The sequence below is a fragment of the Cibotium barometz genome, chromosome 38, assembly GCF_041138505.1.
Source record: "Cibotium barometz isolate CiBa-2024 chromosome 38, ASM4113850v1, whole genome shotgun sequence".
Taxonomy (NCBI): domain Eukaryota; kingdom Viridiplantae; phylum Streptophyta; class Polypodiopsida; order Cyatheales; family Cibotiaceae; genus Cibotium; species Cibotium barometz.
The window spans coordinates 18,545,790-18,568,394 of NC_141083.1; the positions used below are offsets into that span (position 1 = coordinate 18,545,790).

At 38.6% G+C, this 22,605-nt stretch overlaps 1 protein-coding gene across 1 annotated transcript; it reads left to right on the top strand.

Moving 5' to 3' along the window:
- The first annotated feature begins 19,341 nt into the window (after nt 1-19,341).
- Nucleotides 19,342-21,568, top strand: LOC147616413 (uncharacterized). The gene is made up of 2 exons (XM_086777160.1): nt 19,342-19,695; nt 20,968-21,568. The coding sequence occupies exons 1-2, from the start codon at nt 19,342-19,344 to the stop codon at nt 21,493-21,495; spliced, it is 882 nt and encodes a 293-aa protein (XP_086633286.1). The 3' UTR covers nt 21,496-21,568.
- Nucleotides 21,569-22,605: the final 1,037 nt, after the last annotated feature.

The following is a 22,605-nucleotide window of genomic DNA, read 5'->3' on the forward strand; positions in this document are numbered from 1 at the left end:
ATTGGACACCAATTTCAAAGACGAAGAATGCAAGTGATGTGGAGGTTTATAAGGATTGTTGGAACAAGTATTGGGGGCGAGAGAACAGAAATGATCCTCAGCACTGGGAAGACACTAGCTGCATCATTTGGGCATGGAAGCCCAAGGGTGGACGACTTCCAGAGAAAATCAAGATTCCAAAGACTATAATACTCAAGGCCAAACAGAATCAATTGAATCAACGTGAAAGTGAGGCACCATTACACGTCAGTGTAGTTGAGCAAGAATGATTTGTTAGCACATGAGAAACTAGCTTCGTAATCTTTTAGCAATGTTGTATGAAGCTACCAAACTCATAGTTCAATCATTATTTAGATTGTAAGGCTTTCTTAAGCTTTTAGATTTATGGTTCACCCATTGTTCAAGAATTTTGATTCAATACAGATGGTGATCTTTTTAATTCTATCACCTAGTCTTTCTTACAACTTAAAGTTACATTGAATATCCTTTCTTTGTTAAAGTTTCTGTGTTTGATGGTCAACTGGAGGCTATGTGATATAAACAAACTTAATTCTTGGTGTGCATGTGTGTGTGTGTGTGTGTGTGTGCAGGCAAATTTACATCCCACCAACATCATATATACTTGTTACAAATGTATAATAGTACATAAATCATATCGCATTATTCAAATGCTTGTTGAGAACATCAAATAATAAATCTTGCATATCACACAGTAAACATTGTATTGGATCTAACAAAGAATTGTCCCAAAATTATGCATATTTTCCAAAATTCCTAAATTTGAGTTTTAAATTAATACAAATTAGTCTAATTAATTAAAATTAATTAAAAATATAATAAAATAATATTTTCATACTCAGAGTGATCCATTTTTTTCATAGATTCACCATTATAAGTACACTAGTCCCTATAGGTTTTAGATGATTTACATCAAAAATGTAATTTTACTTAATTAGATTATTAACATTTGCAAGCCTTCTAATAGCCTAGAAGAATTTTGGAAAAGTGATCTTTAAAAATCCAACCTTTGGATTTGCAATTTTGACTAACCACCAGATTCTACTAATGTCCCTATATCTACCACTCTTTTGATTTACAAGATTAAGCATTTTAAGTGGTCGTTATTGTAGGTGCAAAAAGTGGCGTATATTATAACACTTTAAAGACCTTGAAATATTTAAAGAAAACAGACAAATATCTTAAAATTTTCTCAAAAAATCAAGTTAAGATCTATATTACATGAAGATCTAAGGTCCAAAGTGGGAATCTCATATGAGTTTATATGTAAAAGATTTTAGCATTTTATGGAATCAGTCCAAATTTGGGACAGGGTGTATACATTGACTTTGTACCTAAGGAAATGAGGATTTTCGACTATCTAATGCTTAATCAAATTATGAAACTATATTCCCAACTTTGCAAGTGATGTTCCAAAAAAAGTACTTGAAAGAAAATTCCTTCATTAGAGATTGGCCACTAAAGGTAAACAAATGCTTGTTTTTTACTTTTTACAGGGTGCCCGAGTGGACAAAATTGAGAACCTTAATCTTATTCATCACAAGGGTTTCATCTTTGATGCATGCCATGAGTATAACTTCACTCACAAATGTGATTGTGCTCACTCACATGTTTTAAGAAAAAAAAATCAAAATTTCCAATGTGTGTATTTTTAGCTTTTCAAATAGAAATTAAAGGTCTTACCAAGGTAGAAGTCTTCCAATGGCATGCAAACACCCAGAGCACAAAAAGGCTACACAAGCCTGTCTAGTAGCACCCCTTCCTCCTCAAGCCTCACATCTGGGCCAAGTACTGCACAAAGGTCCACGCCACCTCCACATCAACCCAACCTATCAGCAGAATCCAATGCTCCAATTTAACTTCCCTTGGTTCAATCCCCCCACATCCGGCAATCCATGCACTAAAAAAAGCATGCTTGCTCGAATGCACACATTCACTACCAAGTATGATCAGGTGCCTGACCTCGCCAATCATCGCCACTATCTTCTTCTTCAAACCCATCATCACCCTCTTGGTAGAATTCCCCACTTGGCATCACTATGATGAAGGAGCCCAAGGCCTCGCCTTCCAAATTAACAAAGGTCCCATTCTCAAGCAACTCTTCAACTACTATGAATGCATACAATGGATGCCTACTGGCATCTCTAGACCTTTGAAGATATGATGTAGACTGCATTCTGGACTAGCTATAAAGCTTTCCATCGTTTCTCCAAATACCCCAAATCGTAGTACAATTTTGTCCGCACCTACTCCATCTACTACCGCCACACTAAGCTTTTTTTCTAGTTTCGAGGACAGATCTGAATTAGGGAGGGGGTTATGTTAACCACAATGGTTAAAATTACTAAAGCGTGGTTACACTTCTTGTAATTCATTTTTATGCAAAACCACGCTAAGCGCTTCATGTAAAAGGATATGGGATTACCGAGCTTATGACATGTGTAATGCCGGCCATGAGTAACAAAGCCTAGGTGTACATAGAGCTAGATAACCATTTCTAGGCCCGCCAATCGTTACTGGGTGGCTGGCCTTTGTAAAGAGAGAGCTCATGTACGTAAGTGACTTATGAAATATAAAAGGATACAATCCCATTATCACAATTGAGTCTTCTTCTTCCTCCCTCTTGCTCTTCTATGGCTATGGCGGTAAGCTTATGTGTTGATGCATGCTTGCTTGCTTAATTTGTGAGTGTGTGCTTGTAGGTGATCCTTGAAATGTGGTGCTAAAGAGCACAAGGAAGGTAGGGGGAGTGAGTCACATGAGCAAGAGAAGGAGCATGCACATTAAAAAAGGATAGACTAAGGGTACATTGGCAAAGGTTGATTTGCATGGTCATTTGTAAAGGTGAATTAAAAGTTCAAAAAGGTAACACATGGAAAGTGTAAAGAGGCACATGTAGTGTGAGAATTTATGGACACATGGTTGGCACTAGGGTGCACACATCTTGTGAGTTGAGAGCTCCGTGTGAGAGCTATAGAAGGATGTATTTGGATTAACTCAATTTGAATGACATTGTGTCGTTTTCTTATGAGCATCACCATTGTGTTGCTAATATCTTAATTATCTTCTTAATCATCTTATTAGTTCTTAAGAATGAGTTTAATAACTTGCTATGAGCCGCCCTAGATTCACGTTTTTAAACACTGTATCAGAGTCACCTAGGGCTAGCCATAGTAGGTGATTATATTAGTTAGGAATATTAGTCTTAAGTTAAGGGTTTTCATAGAGAGCTCCAAATTTAGTTGTGTTTGTTACCTTCCTTCTTCAAAATTTGTGTAAGCTTGGAGAGGTTATCTTTATGAGATAGAGAGGGAGAGAAGAGTATCCTTCATCAGTAAACAAATACATCTTCAACTATAGAGAAGCCACAAAGGGAAGAGCTCCACTACAGGTTCTAGAGTGGTCAGAGAAAGAACAAGCAAGGAGCACGTGTGAAGCGGAGAGCTGCCCGGGATGGAGTGCCTTGTACTAGTGTGCAAATTCTACCCTCTGTGTCCCAAACCTAGTGTTGTGTTCAGACAGAGTGCCCACTCCGACCTCAAAAGCCTCCCCCTCCTCCTCCCTGATGCCCTCCCTGGACTCTAAGTTTGCAAGGGGGAGTATTCGTCATCAACATAGGAGACCAGATCGAGAGAGGAGGTCCTCGAATACCAAGTCGAACTTGAAAATCTCACCACACTTCTTTACCAGGCCATCTTCGAGAGCATTCATGAGATAACACGTGACAGAAAGCTATTACGAGTCAATAACTGCAAGCTCAGACAATAGTTTATGCGCAAAAAGGAGCGCACAATAGTGTTATCAAAGTAACGTGTAGAAACTGCAGTCCATAGCTCACACAAAAGCATTGGTACACAGAAGAGTGCAAGCATCTTAAGCAAAACAGCACATCAGAAACATCCAGCAACAGTGAAACGTATCTAGCAGCAGCAACAGTGAGGAAGAAGATGATTTGAAGATAACATTTTTTTTCAAATCCTAAATATTAAGGTCAAGTATCCTTTGTAAGAGGCTTTCACATGGGCTTTATGTATTTTTCAATTATCTCAAACACAAATGGGTACATAGGTGCATCAAAAGCATGGAAAAAGTTCCTCATATTGTATGGCACAAAAAATGAAGCAAAAGCTACATCTTCCCCAACATGGACTTCATCAATAAAATTTGTTTTAGCAATGTCAACATTAATAAATTTTCAAGCATTTGTAACCTTTGTAAAAATGTTGCATTCACATGAGTATGCAAGTAAGTGGGTTTGAAAAATCCTATCAAGCATGTGTAAGTGGCCAAATGAGCGCGTAAATTTTTTTTCACTACCCAAGCCAAAATGTTGTAACACTCGACTACCAGAGAGTAGCCAAAGTAGCACCCTAGGAGAGTGAAAATTAACCCGACCATCACTAAAATAACCTTTGAGCCTCCTTTGAGCTAGATAGTAACCAAGCCAAAGGAGCCTCTGAGTTACCTAGCCAAGTTAGAAATGAGGGGTGGTGATCAAACTATTATGACCATACATCCGACCATCTTGTAGTAGCCTAGAAATATGGCACCAAGGGGAGGTGTTGAGAAATGTAGTGCCAAAGAGCACAAGGAAGATAGGGAGTGAGTCACATGAGCAAGAGAAGGAGGATGCACATTAGAAAAGGATAGATTAAGGGTACATTGGCAAAGGTTGATTTTTATGGTCATTTGTAAAAGCTGAAGTCAAAGGTCAAAAAGGTAGCATATGAAAAGTGCAAGGAGGCACATGTAGTGTGAGCATTTATGGACACATGGTTGGCACTAGGGTGCACACGCCTTCTTGTGAGCTGGGAGCTTCATCAGAGCTATAAAAAAATGTACTTGGATTAACTCAATTTGAATGACATTGTGTGGTTTTCTTTTGAGCATCACCATTGCGTTGCTAATATGTTAATTATCTTCTTAATAATATTATTATTCCTAAACATGAGTTTGATCACTTGCTATGAGCCGCCATAGATTCATGTTTTGTAACAATGCTTCCTTCCTTCTCTCTTCTTCTTCTTCTTGGTCTCTCTCTCTCTCTCTCTGTCACTTACTCTTGCACACATGAAGGCATTGAGATAGGAGTTGAGCTCTCCATATCTCCTTCTCTCATTTGTCCCTACCGAGCTCAAGGAAAGTTCCATTTAAGTGACATAAGTTGTGGTGGAGTGAGCCACTAGCGGCTTCACATCGAGGAGTTAACCCACTCACAGTTGGCTAAGTGCATGTTCTCGAACCGACCCTTACATCTTCACTCTTTTCTTCTCTTCCTCCTCCATCATGCAAGGAGAATGCTCATTTAGGTGAACATCATGATACTTTTGAAGCACACGTTTGAGATGAAGCATTTGGGTGAGCTACAATATTTCTTGGGTATAGAGGTGTGTGGTGAGATCATCTCATGGCATTTTGTTATTATAGAAGTAGTATGGCTAAGACATGTTGTCTAAATATCATAGTATGATAAGTTGTAACCTTATTTTAGTGCTATTGGACCAGAATACAAAGCTTTCTGCACACACAAGTGAGCTTTTGGAGGACCCCACTATGTACAGGCACATAGTGGATAGCTTGATCTATATGACTATTACTAGGCTAGACTTAAGATATAATGTTGGCTTGTGAGTTAGTCTATTTAGCCCCCTAAGAAGCCACACTTGGATGTGGCAAGATGGATTCTCAGGTACATAAAGTCCATAGTTGATTATGGACTTTTCTACGAGGTTGGCACAAAGCTACATGGGAACACAGATGCTGATTGGGTTGGTAGTATTACGGATAGGAGATCTACTACCAACAACCAGTTTATGATTTTTGCAATGAGATGAGTTGGAGCAACAAAAAGAAACAACCAACAGTTGCCTTGTTGAGTATAGAGGGAGAGTACAAGGGCAACATGGTAGTAGCTTATGTGGTAGCTTGGTTTGAGAAACTACTTGGTGATATGGGTGAGCCCATGGATAGGATTGTTGTCATTTATTATGACAACATGAGTACCATATAACTAGCCAGTAATCCAGTATACCATGCCACTAGGACAAAGCACATTGAGGTATATTATCACTTTGTAAGGGAGAAGGTTCTAGGCAGGTGATGTAGATTTGGTATATGTTAGTACAGAGGACTAGGTAAGATTGACATCTTCATGAAGCCATTGGGTAGAGAGAAGCTTTGTAGGTTTAGGATCTTACTTGGAATACAATGTGTGGAGTTGAGCTCAAGGGGGAGTGTTGAGATATCGAGCTCAACTAGTGCTGTAGACATTGATGATCCAACTGGGTGATAGCTTCTGCACTTATGCCACTAGCATGGTTGGTGAAACTATGTTTGATATGCCGCTAGTGGGATGATAGGCTGTGTGCTATCCATATCTAGATTACTAGAGTATGGCATAGTTATAGTGCTAGCTCATATAGTCAAGTTCACACTATGGATTACTAGAGTACACCATAATTATAGTGCTAGTTCATATAGTTGGCTTCACACTATGGATTGACCATTGTATGTTATAGTAGGAGATTAATTTTCCTTATAGTATGTACTTTTGTCCCTTTAGTGGTTGTAAAAGAAGAGAAAAAGATAGAAAAAAATTCAGCCATCCATCTCTCTCTCTTGTCTCATTAGGAAGTGAATGGGGTCTTCTTGGGCCCTTTAATTTGCCCAAGCCTAATCAAGGTGATTAAGGAATAGCCAAATGGGGGGTTGCCATGTGGACTGAAATGTTGGGTTTGTAAGAGAGGTGTAAGAGTGGTCAAAGGGTGCACTTTTTCCCCCAAAAAGGGGGGGAGGCAATTTTACAATTTTCGGACCTCCATAATTTCTACATACAAGCTCCGATTTGAGCGGAGATTATAGATCCATGATCTACGCATCAAGAGCTTTCCATAGATATGTTACATGATATGGTTTTGTCCGCTAGATTTTAAATTCCATTTTTTTCCCAAAATTTAAATTCGAATAAAGTAGCCGTTTTGAAGCTTCTAATAAGAAAACGTTTCTTCTTAAGAGAAAAGGTTTGACTCCTTAAACTGCCAAATAAAAGGGCCCAAGAAGCCTTCCATTGAGGTCCTAATGATTGTGTGTGTGTTTGCTTACAAAGGAACTTAAGCTCTCCCACTCCCTTGCATGACATCTATCGAGTCACAAGATGATCCTACTTTGACAAATGTGATACATATTAAATTGGGGGTAAAGAGGAGACCATTTTGCTGAAGCATGAGGTAAATGAGCAAGTTCAGCAAGGTGTCAAGGACCTAAGGTTTAGGGTTTAGGTGAGAAATGTGAGTCAAGTGATAGAGAGAAGGAAAGTCAAAAGCTTCATCTCCGAATTCTAGGGAGGGAAATCCAAAGTTGGCCTCTTACAATATGTTTTCACATTAAGCACATGATAGAGACACCCCTCATTCCATTATGCAAGCTTGTTCCCAACGAGGCAATTCAGATAACCTTGAGTCAAGTTGCAAGCCTCAAAAAAAGTTTTCACTTGAATGGTTATGTGTCCTCTAGTGCGCCTTTCTTGGTGTCCATGTAGAAGCCAAATGAGGAATACTTGAATGTCTCACCTTTTCACTGCTTCTTACTCATTTACAGACTCTCTTTACAGCCTCTTGCTAAGGGCTTGTTTCCCGCACACACCCATTCACTTGTATATTTCAACACTATGCAACCTCGTTTGCAACTTAGTCTTGAAAATGCAGGTGATTCGTTTGATGCTAGCCTGTATCAAGAAGCTACTAAAAAGTTAAACCAAAATGATGTAATTGGCATACATAACCTCCTCTAGTGTTCAAGCTAGTCCACAAAATTGACATTGAGCTTTTTGGATAATAAACAAATGCATGGTTCAGTTATGCATAGCTCTACATTGTGTTATTATAACTAAAATCACGAAGATCCCCCAATTTTTCCTTTAAAACAAAAATTTGAAGCGTTATATCGACGCTTATATCAATGCTTATATCGGGGTCTAAGCGTCACTTATACTTGCGCTTACATCAATGCTTATACTGAGGTCAAAGGGTTACTTATACCGGCGCTTATATCAATGCATGCTTAGACCCCGATAATATGTTTTTATTTTCTTTTATTCATATAAACTCACCTCAACACTATTTTCTTATATCAATGCATGCTTAGACCCCGATAATATGTTTTTATTTTCTTTTATTCATATAAACTCACCTCAACACTATTTTCTGAAATATTCATTAAACTAGCGACAAACCATTCCGTATGTCATAGTGGCATGATTATTTAATAATTAGCTATTTATCATCTTACTATATATAAAAGGAGAAGCCATGTTGACTTTTCTTATTGCCATGTGGAGAGTTTTTTACGCATCTACTAGCATGACATCTACTAGCTAATAGCAAGAACTTTGTTTCACTTTTCTTGGTTCCACGTGCAAATGACAAGGAGGGGGAGAAGAAAGGTCCTCTTTATATAGAGAGAGAGTTTAAAATTCAAATTAAACTGCATATGCATGTTGCAATTCTAAAAGACTAATTCAAATCGTTAATGGGTGGCAGTCTCCCTTTCATCATTCCCTCCCTTTCTCACACACACACAATGACCATGTCTCTCTCAGACATTTCTTGCCTACAAATCCCATAGCCTTTTGCCATATCTCTTTCCTTCTCTCCCCCCTACACATAAGATAAGTCTCTCTCTCTCTCTCTCTCTCTCTCTCTCTCTCTCTCTCTCTCTCTCATGGGGTTTGTTTGCTTACATGCAGTTTGAAACCCCACAGAGGGTGATTTTTCCCTCTCACACAGCTATATTCTCTCTCTCACATAGGATAACTTTCCTGCACGTTGAAACGTTTGAAACATAGAGGTAGCTACTTCTCTCATTAGCTCGCCCACGATGGGGGGTGCTTCTATGAGAGAGAGAGAGAGAGAGAGAGAGAGAGAGAGTCTATATGTGTGTGTGTGTTTACAAGATAGAATGTGACAATGCTGAAGGGGAGAGAGAAAGTTTCCCTTCCAACCTTGATCGTTTAGAAAGTTTTATTCTACACGCAAAACTATGTAGTGCCCACACAGGCCAACGGGCTTGGTAAGCTTGAAGAAATCCCCTCCCCTCCTCTCTCTCTCTAGCACTACATGTCCAACGTTTTAATGTTTGGACTTTGACTGCTCTTAAGGCAAAGATGGCTAGTGATATACAAGCCTCTTTGAAGGACACCAAGGCCTCAAGATCAATGGTTCTTACTTGGGCATGCCCTATTCATGTGTTTGCCCACATGTTTCAGGCCATTGAGTACACATAAACGCCCACCATGTGCATGTGCAAGGTTGTGGGTGTTGAAGAGATGGTCAATTTACTTGGCCAACGGTGGGACCTTGTGGAGGGGGAGCACAAAGGGGAGAATTTCAAGTGCAATAATGTAGTATAGTCTAGTATCTCCTTTCGATTCTTGTTGCAAGCACGTGCCACTTTGTGCATTCGATGAGCGGTGGATGAGGACGAAGGGAGCATGGATACCCTTACAAGCTCAAGAGGAGGTTGTGAAGCCCATAGCTCTCTCGATATGCTTACCAAATTTGGGGGTAGATATTGTCCAAGCAAGAAAGCATTGGAGCCTATTGAATGTTTGTGATCACCTACGCATCTTGGGATACGAGGAAATTAGCAGTGCTTGCTTCAAATTGCAAGGCGAGAAGGTAAGGGTTGTTTTCTCTTTAAACAAATGTATTTTCTCATAACTATTGTAGTTCACTTACACTGAGGTGTTTTTGGATAGGTGGAAGGCGGCTAGAAGCAAGCACTATGGTGTCCTTGGATTAGGGGCAGGATGATGTCACTTTGGCTTAAGGGACCTAAGCTGGAAGTGTCCATTTTGTAATCTCACTGCTTTTTGGGTAGATGTTTTGTAATCTCACTCCATTTTGGAGTTGGTATGTAATCTCACTCTGTTACTACAGAGTTTTATAAATATATTTATTTTCTACGATAATTTGGTTTAATGAATAGACAATTTAATTTATTGAAATTGTGGTTTTGTGGTATGGTTGGTGCCTAGGCCCCTTTTATGTGTCATTTTTTTCTTTGCACTCTCTAGAGCACCAAAGCACCTAAGCAACCCTCCTCATCATGACGCTCCTAGAGCAACTCATGGAATTTCTACATGGGACTGACTTCCTTGAGGGCACACACCTGCACGCTATGTTCACTTGTGTGGCTGATTGGACCTCCACTACCCGACTGCACTCAGATCTATTTACTAACACGCTCACCTACATGGAGACCCAGACTCACCTAAGGCCACACTCACTGGCATTACAAGATGATCATGGCTTGTGGGTACCGTGTAAACTACTAGAGCACATAGCCCACAATGAAAAACCCTTCAAAAAATGGCTTAAAAGATTTGAACGTATGGCGGCACTCTCAAATCACTTCATAGAGCCTGAAAACGAACAAGTTCGCAAAACCGGCAAAGGGGATATTGGCCAGTGCTTCCTCTTATGGTTAGCAAGTTTTGTCTTCCACATTTCTGAAGGAACCGAGGAAGGTGAGGTTGAGCTCCCCCAGCTACACCTTGGGGGGTTTGTACAAAGAAGGATGATCAAGGCAGGGTAGCCGCTACTGGTCCCAATGAAACAGTGCTTGTTCAAAAGGACTTCCCGGAGGGTGCGCTGGGGTTGGCTGAGAGCCCTCGCTACTTTAAGGCTAGTGCTAGCGGGCAATTGAAGAGGAAGATGACTCTGCCCCCATTCTAGAAATAGAAATCAAAAGTTTATGTCTAGTGGTAGTTGGGGGAGAGCTCTTTCTCTTTTTGCACGACATCGAAAAATCTTGTAGGATTTGTATGGATGAGTGCCTTAGCATGCTCAAAGGATTTGTATGGATGAGTGCCTTAGCATGCTCAAAGTGAAATAAGAATTCCCTATATATGATTCGGGTACAGGCTACCTTAAGGATATGCTCCTGCCATTGACAAACTCCATGGAGGACACAATGGCAATCGTAGTAGAGGTAGCAAAGAGCACGGAACAAGCTCATGTAACTGAGGAGGAGTTTCAAAAAATCTCCAACTTGTGGACGTGCCGTGTTGGGAGATGGGTGGCGGAAGTCCAAAGAGGACAGATTTAGATGAGATGAAGTCCAAGATTGTTTTGTAACGCAAAGTCGATGATGAAGATGAAGATGAAAAGCAAGAAGATGTGGTGGAGATCGAGAGTTGGGCCGCGTTTTTCCTTGTTTTTGCCTAGTGAGATGAAAATTTCTAGAGAGTGGTAATTCAATATTGAGATATTTTTGGATATATAAATTCTACAAATATCAAAAATATGTTTCCCTGAAACAGAAAATCAAAATAAATTTTCTAAGGTGCAATTAGAATTAATTAAAAAGGATTTAAAAGACCTTAGCCTAAGGGTCAAGATTTTCTAAAAATTTTGGATTATGGTCCAATTAAGGTTCCTATGGACTAATAAGATTAATCCAAGTGTTGGGATGAGATAAATCCAATGATTAAAAGAAAATAACCAAAAATGAGTAAATGCCCACATAAGATGAAGAGTTGACTGAGTACAAGATTTATTAGTTAAAAATTATGAAATATTACTAAAAAATGAGATATTTTGGAGTAATCATACCATTTTGACACCTTGGTAAGGAACGGGAAGCCTTCAAGGAGGTGCCTATTTCACACATGTGAAGGAGTTTTAAACTCAAAAATATTAAGATATTTTTATCTCTCCTCTCTCCTGGATCAAACCAAATAAAAAAGGGAGCCAAATTGGTTTAAATCTTGTCCGAATTCAGCCAAACTGAATTCGGACAAGATAAAAAAGGGAGCCAAACTGGTCCAAATCTTGTCCAAATTCAGCCAAACTGAAGCTAGAAAATTCAGCCAAACTGAAGCTAGAAAATTCTAGAACTTAGTTGGACTCAGTTAGTGGCCTTCCTCACCTATAAATAGACCGTCATTCTTTTGTATTCTCATCTGTGAACTAGACCATGCCAATATTACTCTAAAATAAGAATATTTTCTATTATCCTCTAAAAATCCTCTACAACTTGGAGAGATTGGAGCTTCTCTCTCTCTCTCTCTCTTCAACCTTCTTTGGAGTCTTCATCAACATACTAAACCAATTGATTGGTTGGGGGCCTCTCCTAAGACTAAAGATTCAAGAATCAAACAAAACAAGAGGTAAAGTGTGACTTTATGATTTTTTTCTTCTTCTTCTAAATGTTTTTCACTTCTCAACCCCTCTCAAGCTTGAGAAGTATTCAATTGAATGGTTCTTCAATGCATATGAAGCTCTCTAATGAATTTTAATGATTAATCACATAAAGTTTATATTTATGCTTAAATTAAAATATTTTTCAAGCATATCTATCTCTCTCTCCCCCAAAGAATGGTCATTCCTATGACCAATTCTATATTCAAATGATGCTTCTCATGGAGAAATTCTTAATTCTAAAAGTAAAATCTATGCTTGTCAAATTAGAGGCCAAAGAAGTGGCATTTTAATGCTTTTATGCTACTTAAATTATGAAAAACTTAGGAATCAAGTCCATAATTGAATATTGATCCAAATGATAGTTATTCTATCATATTGTATTATTAAACTTTATGCTTTTTAAAATTATTGAAAGTTATCAGTAATAGCAACGGAGCTATGGTAAAATTTTTGAAAAATTGACACATAAATCATTTTCATGCATAATATGAAAAGAGGACTTCCTACCATACTCTAGGATTAGTCATCCTAGGTTAATTGAATAATTCTCATCATAACCATGGAAAATTTGATTTTTAATGTTTATGCATAAATAGTAAATTAGGAAAAAGAGGAATTTCTAGTAATTCATTTTTATGATAAAAGAAAAATTCCCATGACAATGGAAATCCATGTATTCCAATGAAAAAAGAGAAAATTTAGAATACTAAAATAATGGATATTTTATTAAAAAATTAAAGAAGAATTTTTGTTAAATTTATTGTTATGCATAAATAAATTTAAAAGATGAAAGAGTGTAACGTACCCATCTTCACTAATAAAGAAATGTCCATGTAATTATGAGTTTTTATGATATAAATATCAATGATTTTATTATTTGAGTCATTTCTACTTGGAATCTTGTTCAAACAGCCGAAATCGCGTTTTGTTGCAAATATAAAACTAGGATGTGGAAATTTGGGATATGGGATGTGGTGGATGGGAATTGCCCAGATATCTGGACATCAAGAATTCTATGGATGGAAGAAATATATATCAAAAAACATTGAAAAGAATATAGAACTCTGGCCTTTCTTTTCCTTTTCCATGCTGTTGGAGTTGCACTAGTGAATCTTCTACTCTCTCCCAAACTTGAGCTGCAGCCTAGGTAACCTGGAGATCTGGTAGTGGTAGTAGTCTTCAGCAAGAGGGAAATCTCACTTTTGGGGCCTTTTTTGGCCGTTTTCGGGCCTCCGGATGTCCGATTCCAGCATTTTCAGTGCCGTTTTTAGGGTTTTGGGCCGTTCCGGACGCGTCTGCAATGTCAGAATCACCAAATTCTGCACAAAAAATAAATTTTTTAAAGATTCAAATTGGATCACCTTATTAATGTGACACGCTTCTACGAACATACAGTACTATTTATTTTTCTTATTTTTATCTTCTTTTGTTGAATTTTCAACGTAACGTTGGCCCACTCCTGATTAGTTGAGAGCCTATTTTCTCTCTCTTCTAAAATGCCCCAAAATGAGCTCCCTTTTTTCCTAATGTATTGTATTTAGTTATAAAGACAGAGAAATCACTATAGGAATGTACCAGCATGTTACTTCAAGTATTTGTAGGAAAACGCGAGAGTGAGCTGTTAGGAATTTCAAACTGTCGAAATCACGTTTTGTTGCAACTTTATAAATGTTGCTTCATCCACCCCTGTCATTGCCTTTTTGTATCATTCCATGTTCTCCATGGCTGTAATCTCTTTCCATTGCTTTGTGTGCAGCTTGTCAGAGTGATGGCAAGAACCAAGTCAACTGCAAGGAGTGCTGGCAAGGGGCCAGGGCTTGCAGCAGCAGCAACTGTGGGCAGGTATCAAGGAATTTAGTGTGTCTCCAGGGAAGAGTTGCACATGGCAGGAAGGGGAAGCCAATTCCTGCTCCAGCAAAAGGCCAAGAGATTGAAACATGGTGCAGGTGTGCTAAAGGAGATCAAGAAGCAACAGAAAGCTATAGACTTTGCAATCCCCAAGGCACCTTTTCAGAGACTAGTGAAAGACATATGTGATAGTTGGCACCTTTTCAGAGACTAGTGAAAGACATATGTGATAGTTGGCACCTTGGTTTTAGGTGGAACAGGACTGCCATTCTTTCCTTACCAGGAAATGGCAGAGGATTACTTGGAGAAATATTTTGAAGATGCAATGCTGGTGTAGCAGCCCATGCTCACAAGGTAACTCTGATGGCCAAAGACTTCAACACTTTGTCCAGAGTGAGATGGAGGTATGACAAGCTGGTCCATCCTGTGGAATGGCAGGACATCAAGATGAGAGACATATTATTAATTCCACCTACAAGAAAGTTGAAGGTAGATGAGGTTAAGGTTGTTGAAGTAACCCACTCAAAGAACACCTACAAGAAAGTTGAAGGTAGATGAGGTTAAGGTTGTTGAAGTAACCCACTCAAAGAACACCAGAGGGAAAGCTGCTTATGAGGAGTCACTAAAGCAGCAAATAAAAGAATCCAAATCTGTTATAGATGTGGAGACTGTACAGAGGGAGCTGCAGATACAGAGAAGGTTGCAAGAGCTGGGCCCTAACATAGTTGTCCATATTGAGGATGAAACGTCAGTGAATAATTTTGACTTGACAAAACCATGCTTGGCAGCATTGGCTCATAAGAATGAGTATTGCTCAGATACTATCATTCTTGCAATGCTCTAGTAAGTGTCTTTTATTTTACATTTGTTTGCAAAACAATCCTTCTTGTACCTCCTTTACACCCTACCCTAATTATTGTTTGTTCCAATGCAGCATGATGAGAAGCTGGCTTAACCACGCTGTACAGCATACAGTTCATATTATTGATCCTGCCATTTCCTCTAGGTTAAGAGATGCAAAGGAAACTCCCATGGATATTTTCAATTGGTTCAGACACTGCAATTTTGATGTTATCGATGTTTTGCTACTTCCATACCATAACAGGTATGTGGGTGACTGCTTCTTTTGGGATTCTTCTTTAAGATTGAGAACTCTTGTAGCCTTTGATTTCTTAATGCTTTTTTCCTTACACAGTGACCACCACTGGAGCTTTGCTTCTATTGATATCCAGCAGAAGCAATGCTTTATATTCAACTCTCTTAAAAACACACACAGAGAGTTGAAATTGTAAGTGGTGTGTGTGCTATTTTTAACTTTAAACTTCATTATTTTGTTTTAATGCACACTAACTGAATTATATGTATTGCAGTTGTATTAGAAGGTTTCTAGATGCATTGGATCACTGTCCTCCTAATGTCAATCTTTTGGATTCAATAGAGTCAATAAATTAAGAGGTAGAAAGTCGTTCCCCCTACTGATGTCTATTTCATGCTATGCCTTTGAACCTATTGAATAATTTTGTTTTGTTCAGATGTTAACAGTTTCTAACATATCTTTCCAACTGTACAGACACCACAACAAGATGATTCAAGTAGCTGCGGCTGCTGGAGAGTGCTGATCAGTGCCAAATATATACTTTCAAGCTATTTTGAGATAGGACAGCCAGACCAAGAAAAAATAATTTTCATTTAGCTTCAAAATAATTGATATTGGTACAAAGTGTTCTAAATCATCATATGCCATTGCAGATGAGAGAAGATAGCTTCAGCTCGAACTATGTATATAGCTTCAGAGCTGATACAATTTGGGAGTTTTTGAAGTATGCCTCCCCCAAACCTATTGTACCAGCTACTGTCGAGTTGGGTGAGAGCTCTAAAGTCTGAGAAGGTGTCATACACCTTGATGACACACGATGCTGATGTGGTGCCACAGGAACAAGGACCTAGTGCTGATGAGGAGAAGCCACAGGAACAAGGACCTGCTGTGCTGATGTTATTGAGGAGAAGATGGAGCAGCACAGCAAACAGATTCTCCAGGGGCAGTAGAGGAGACAATGGAGCAGCACCAAGAGATTGTATAGGACAGGATGGAGCAGCAGAAAATAGATTCTCCAAAAAAAGATGATACGGAGAGCTTGGACCATGTAGAGCAGCCTCTGGATCAGGCTGTAGATAAATAGAAAATGGTTGTCAAGAATATGTTCTACATATACAATTAAACACTTCTGTATAAAATTTTACTTTATTGAATATAATACCTTTGTTTATGGAGTCTGTGTTATCTCAATTTTCAAATTTTCAATGTCTTTGCATTTTATTGAACTCTCTCTTCTTTTGAGCACCTGCAAAAAAGCAATATAAATCAATAGGGTAAAGTAAACTAATAGCAGTGCTTCATGAGACTAGGATAAGTCAGATGATCTTGTTTTCTTAACACACCATGTGTGTTAGCATTGTCCACCAACAACTGATAAAAATGATCAGTAAAAAATATACCCGATTGAGCTAGCTCTGTTGCACATCGACCTTGGTATTGTTGTTCTCCTATCGATCCATGCAAAACATCTATAAATCCTAGAATACAATCGATGTTTTGCCATGTCTCATACGATGAAGGGTATAAATCTGAAATAAAATAACACAAGAATGTCAATAAGCAAAGAAAGAAAGCTTCATCTTAAAAATCCATACACCTCATAAAGAACAAAACCACAATAGAAAAATATACAATTAGGCCTGTGTTGCGGAAGATCATTTGGATAGTCTCGCAAGACAAGTTCTTTATGCATGTACACATGCTTAATCAAAACTTCTTTCACCGATATCTTCCCTCTGGTGATTTTAAAATCTCGTACTCTTCCCTTCCATGACGCCAAGAAAATGTTTTTTGTCTGGGGTCTCTTTCTTTTGCTAGGTTGCATGAGCACCCATGCTCCTTTCAAAACACTAAACCTTTCCCAAGTTCCTTCCGTTTTGACTGTACTTGAATTCTCTACCGAAGAAATAGAAGAAGCAGGTCGACAGGGTAAGGATGTGTGGTATAATTATGCCTTCATAGCATTATCATCCACAGAGCGTCTTCCACAAGAACGGCCATAGTTTTTATTCACCATGGAGACCTTGTGAATCTGTAACAACAGCAAAGTAATGTAAACAAGATAACAAAGTGAAGTTTCAAGAAAGAGAAAGTGGGCAGACAGACAGTTGACAAGAAACATCTTACTCTAAGCCAAACAGGATCAAGGGAGCAGTTTTGAAAAAGAAGAGGCTGCTGCACAATGAGGCAGTGGTGTAGAATGGTAGACCTTTCGAAGGAAAGGCAGCACGACATTTCAAAGTTCAAAGGAAGGTGGAAGCAGGAAGGCCCTTGTTAGAGAAAATGTCAGACTAGATTCTATCTTCATGTCCAAAGATCTTGTGAGAATAAAAAACCAATCTCCACATTAATGTAGCACGCTTGTACCTACATAAAGTATTGTTTCTGTTATCTATTTTCTCTTATTTTTGTGAATTTCCAACGTTACGTTGGCCCTCTGTTGATTGGTTGAGAGCTTATTTTTCCAAACCGTAAAAGGCCCCAAAATGAGCTCCCTTTTTTCCTAATGGTATATAATTTATAGCTTTATAGACTATAGTAATACTATATACTATATAGAATTTAAATTTTATTCTGCAAACCGAAAACGTTGCAACTTGCTTTTCTTAGACTAGGCTTATCTTCACTCAAGTCCACAGGCCAGCGGCCACAAGGCTATGATTTACGGTTCACCGTTCAAGGCTCAAGCTTGCATTGTGCAACACTGCAACCTGCTACTGCTGCGCCCGCGCCCTCAACTATTCAACGCACAACCGTCAACGTGCTGCTGCGCTCAAGTGGCAAGCCTCAACCTGCGCGCCCTCAACTATTCAACGCACAAGCCTCCAGCAGTCGGGTTAGTGCTAGCGCTCAAGTCTCAAGAAACTTTTGTATATTTGCTTGAAATTAAAGCTTTTTGAACCCTGAGTGGTGGCGGCAAGGGATACGGTGGCTACGAGCACGGAGGTGGTGGGGGTTAGAAAGGAGCTGTATAGCAGCCTGCCTCTGAAACGGAAGTCGGCCATTGAAGCACCGAGGCCCTACGTATGTATGGTAGAGTTAGAGGCTGCTATGGAGTAAGGTACCTCAGATAATCTCCCTCCTTAGCCGCCGCCTTATCGTTAAGGTACCTTAGATAATCTGGCTAAGGTACCTTAGATAATCTCTCCCTCGTGCCGTCACTAGCCAGGAGCCGGTGCCTCCTTCCCCTATCATCTCCCCCCTTCCTCCAGTCGTCGCCCTCGTCCCTCCTATGGCTTAGTCCTCGTCGCCCGAGCGTGTTTCCCCTCCCTGGCTCAAAATGAGCATGTACCACGTGCACAGAGAGAGAGAGAGAGAGAGAGAGAGAGAGAGAGAGAGAAAGGTGATTTTGCCCTAGTGCAGTGGTAAAGGTTGATCTCCAAATCTCGCCTTAGTGCAGTGGTAACTTAGGCTTGCTTGCCTTGCTCTGCGTGCATGGTGCAATGCAATGCATAAACATCCCAGATTCGATGGTATTTCGGACCATCGATGAGCTCATGGTGGGTTAGAAATTCCACTCTAACCAACCACCACCAGTGGTATATGATATATCTCAATAGTCACGGGAAATAGGTTAGTAGAGTTGCCCAGTTTACGCTCGTGGGCACCCAAAAGTTCATGGCCAAGTCCGCGTTTATGCCTATTGCACATATAAAAATGACAGAATCGAAATCAAATGAAAGAAGCATCAAATAAAGATCCTAACTACTACTAGACTACCATCGCTAGGCACCAACTAGTGTCAAAATTTTTTTTTTCCCAAACCAACAAAAATAAGGATAAAAATTCACCCTAACCGGTTTTTCAATTTTGAATAGAAAAAATACATAATATCCATTTCTATAACTAAGAGAGAGAGAGAGAGAGAGAGAGAGAGAGAGAGAGAGAGAGAGAGAGAGAGAGAGAGAGAGACCCAAACCTTTTATAGTAATGCATGCTTGTGTGTGTGTGTGTGTATGTGTGTGTGTGTGTGTGTGTGTGTGTGTGTGTGTCATAGATATTAGAAGTTCTTATTCTTTATGTATAATACATGTGCATGTGTGTGTGTTTTTCGATTGATGTATGTACTATGCTTGTTTATCTGTGCGCGCTCGCGCGCGCATGCGAGGTTCTTATTCTTTGTATTATCAAATTGTAGAAAAGGTGTCTATTTTGAGGTAAGGTTTATGCTTCATCATGGCACCTAAATCAAAAGATAAAAGACAAGGTGCACTTCTTACTTGGGCTAGCATTGATGTAACTAACATTTCTAAAAAGGCTAAAAAGATTGTTGAGAATGAATCTGGTCCATCATCAGCTTGTGATAGTGTTGCTAATGTTACTGATAAAGCCTTGAAGTGTATGTCTCTTGAAGAGAGGGCCGAGTATGATCGAAAAAATGAAAGGCGTGCGCTCTTTCAAAAAGAATGGCTAGATGATTATAAGTGGCTCGAGTATGATGATAAGGAGGTGAAATTATTTTGCAAATTTTGCTTAAAGTATCCTCATCCACATTCTGCGTATTCCAAAGGTGGATCGATAAACTTCAAGGTAAGTAATTTTAAGTCTCATGCACAAACTGATTGTCACATAAGGCAGCTATGAATGCCGTGCTTATTGAGAATAAAGATTGCATTCAAAATAGTATGCAAAAAGTAGTAGAGATAAAAGATCAAGCTTTATTATGTTTGTTTAGAGGTGCATATCTCATTGCAAAGAGAAACATGGCATTTGCACATTTTCCTCATATCATAAAATATGTGCAAGATTGTCATGCTCCATACCTACTACTCTATATAATGATGATAAAGCATGTGCTGAGATGATATTTTGTATGGCAAAGTGTCTTATGGATTTTACCATAAAGAAGGTTGCAGCTAGTCCATGGTTTGGAGTTTTAATTGATGAGTCTAATGATATCTCTCGACATGGTTATATGGTCATTTATCTTTCTTTTCTTGAGAGTGCTTGCATTCCCAAAATGAGCTTCTATGGAATTGTGCGTGTTCATGATGGTAGTGCTAAATCTATTTATGAGGCGATTCTTGAAGAGCTTAAGAAAATGAACCTTGATTTTTCTAAATTTGTTGCTTTTGGGTCTGATGGATGTGCTATAATGGTAGGAAAAGATAATGGAGTTCAAGCATTGCTTAAAAAACATGTGAATCCTTTCTTGACTTCGATACATTGTGTAGCGCATCGTGCTGCTTTAGCAGTATCAAATGTGGCCAAAGAGATGGAGTATTGCAAAAAGCTTGACAAACTAGTCAATGCTATTGCAAGCTACTTCAATGGAAGTTCCAAGAGATTAGAGGGCCTTGAAATCATGCAAGCTGATCTTGCATGCCCTATTCTTCGATTGGAACACACATTTAATATTAGATGGCTAAGCAGGTATCGAGCGGTAAGTATAGTTGTGAAATCTTTGGATTCTATTCTTACCATTACAAAGACTGAGGCCCCTCATATTTACCGTGATTTATCAGATTTTGAGTGTCTTTATTGCTTGCATTTTATGGCTGACATTTTAAGAGGATTAGCTACTTTGAGTCAAATGTTCCAAAAGAAATTTGTTATATAAATGCTTATACATATGGAGTGAATGGATATGCTTTACTTCCAGAGTATGGTCCTAAAAAAGGATATTTATATGGTTTGAGAAATGCTTTGCGTGGTAATAGAATGTATGATCCTGATTTGACTCGTGATTTGTTTGGGGAAGATTTGAACAGAGCATTGGATTTTCAAATATCTTTTGCAAATGCTGTGATTGAAAATTTAACTTCTAGGTTTGATGACAACTCTGTGTTGAGTTGTATGAAGGTGTTGGTGCCTGCACAACATCCATTGTTAGAAAGGCCTTTGAAAACCTATGGCATCAACGAGGTCGATCGAATATGTAAGTTCTATGGTTCCTCTAAAAAGCTTCATGTGCAAGATTTTAATGCAGTGATCAATCCTGAGCAGTTCAAAAGGGAGTATACAAAGTTCAAGCATCAAGCATCAAGGGATTGGGTGAGGTATAGTCTCCCGGAGGTAACTTCATCTATTGCATGCAATGATTTGTGGAAAGATGCATTCCCCAATGTATTATCTATTTGTCAAGTTGCCCTTGTACAATGTTCCAGTATTGCAATTTGTGAAAGAGGCTTTAGTGCACGTACTGTGATAAAAGACAAGCTAAGAAATCGTCTAGAGATAAAAAGTTTAGATGCTTTAATGAAATTGTATGTTGAAGGTCCTGAGGACTTGAGTGATTCAGAGTTTGCTGATAGTATAGCCTTGTGGGCTAGCAAAGCTCATCGACATTTATTCATAGCTAATGGTATTTGCTCATTGGTCTTGCAATAAAGTTTGTAAGACATGGGTTTTATGCTGATTTTTTGCTTTGTAAACAACTAATGGCCGATGATGAGATATTGTAGTACTTGTGGCCGATGATGAGCTCACATGTACTTAGCATTTTTTCTTTCTTTTTTTAGGTTTTTTTGTACATATGCTTAGCTTTTTTCATCTTTTATTGTTTAGAGTTCTTTTTAGCTTTTGACGGCTACTAGTTAGTGTTTATTTAATTTTATGAGTTGTGCTTTGTACTATTTTTTAGTTTTCTTACTTGTATGTAATTTTTTTCATGTTTTTTCTTTCTTTCTTTCTAATGCTTTATATTTTATTATTATGTACGTCTTTTAACATGCTTGTCTAATTGTTTAGCTTAGCTTTTGTCTTTCTTTCTTTTTATTGTTACAGAATTTTTATAAATGTATGCATTCTCTTTATGTGTCTCTATTGCTTGACTTTTTCTCATTATCCTTTCATTTCTTTCTTTAGTAGTCTCTCTCTCATTTTTAGTTTTACTTGTTATCTTTCAAATTGAAAAACAAAAATTGGTTTTTATTGTTTTTGGCTTTGTGCAGAGACTTAGTGATGTATATACTTCTCTGAGGCCACACACACACACACACACACACACACACACACACACACACACACACACACACATATATCTTCATATATAAGTGTGCGTGTGTGTGTGTAGAGCTAGTTGTTTTAGGGTGATTCAACTTTCAAGTAAGAATGCATAATGATACTACTTTATTATCATCGTGATTGCTTATGTTGAGTTTAGGAAAGTAAAACCCGGAAGTAAACCTATCAAATGAGTTTCCTTGCAGGTTTGTATAGTATTGAAAGTGCTTTTAGTGCTTCAAGTCTTGGTAAGGGCGCTCCTCTATACCTCAATCTTCATCCTCTAACTTGATAGGCTTGGCATCTGTATGTAGTTCTTAAGGATGTCAAATTATCTTAGAAGTATTAGTAACATAGTTTTATAGAATGTGCATGCTTCATTGTGAATAGATAAACTTTTTCAAATGCATGTACAAGAACCTTTTTCTCTTCAAAGAGCAATGGTGCTTAGCAACAACCACTAAACGTTTACGGAGATGTCATACCAGGATTGGA

What these genes read in the sequence shown, in the direction of transcription:
- LOC147616413 (XM_086777160.1), top strand. Translation starts at nt 19,342, where the DNA reads ATGGCACCTAAATCAAAAGATAAAAGACAAGGTGCACTTCTTACTTGG. An exon ending in GTGGATCGATAAACTTCAAG is followed by an intron (nt 19,696 to 20,967) that starts GTAAGTAATTTT and finishes AGTTGTATGAAG; the next exon opens with GTGTTGGTGCCTGCACAACA.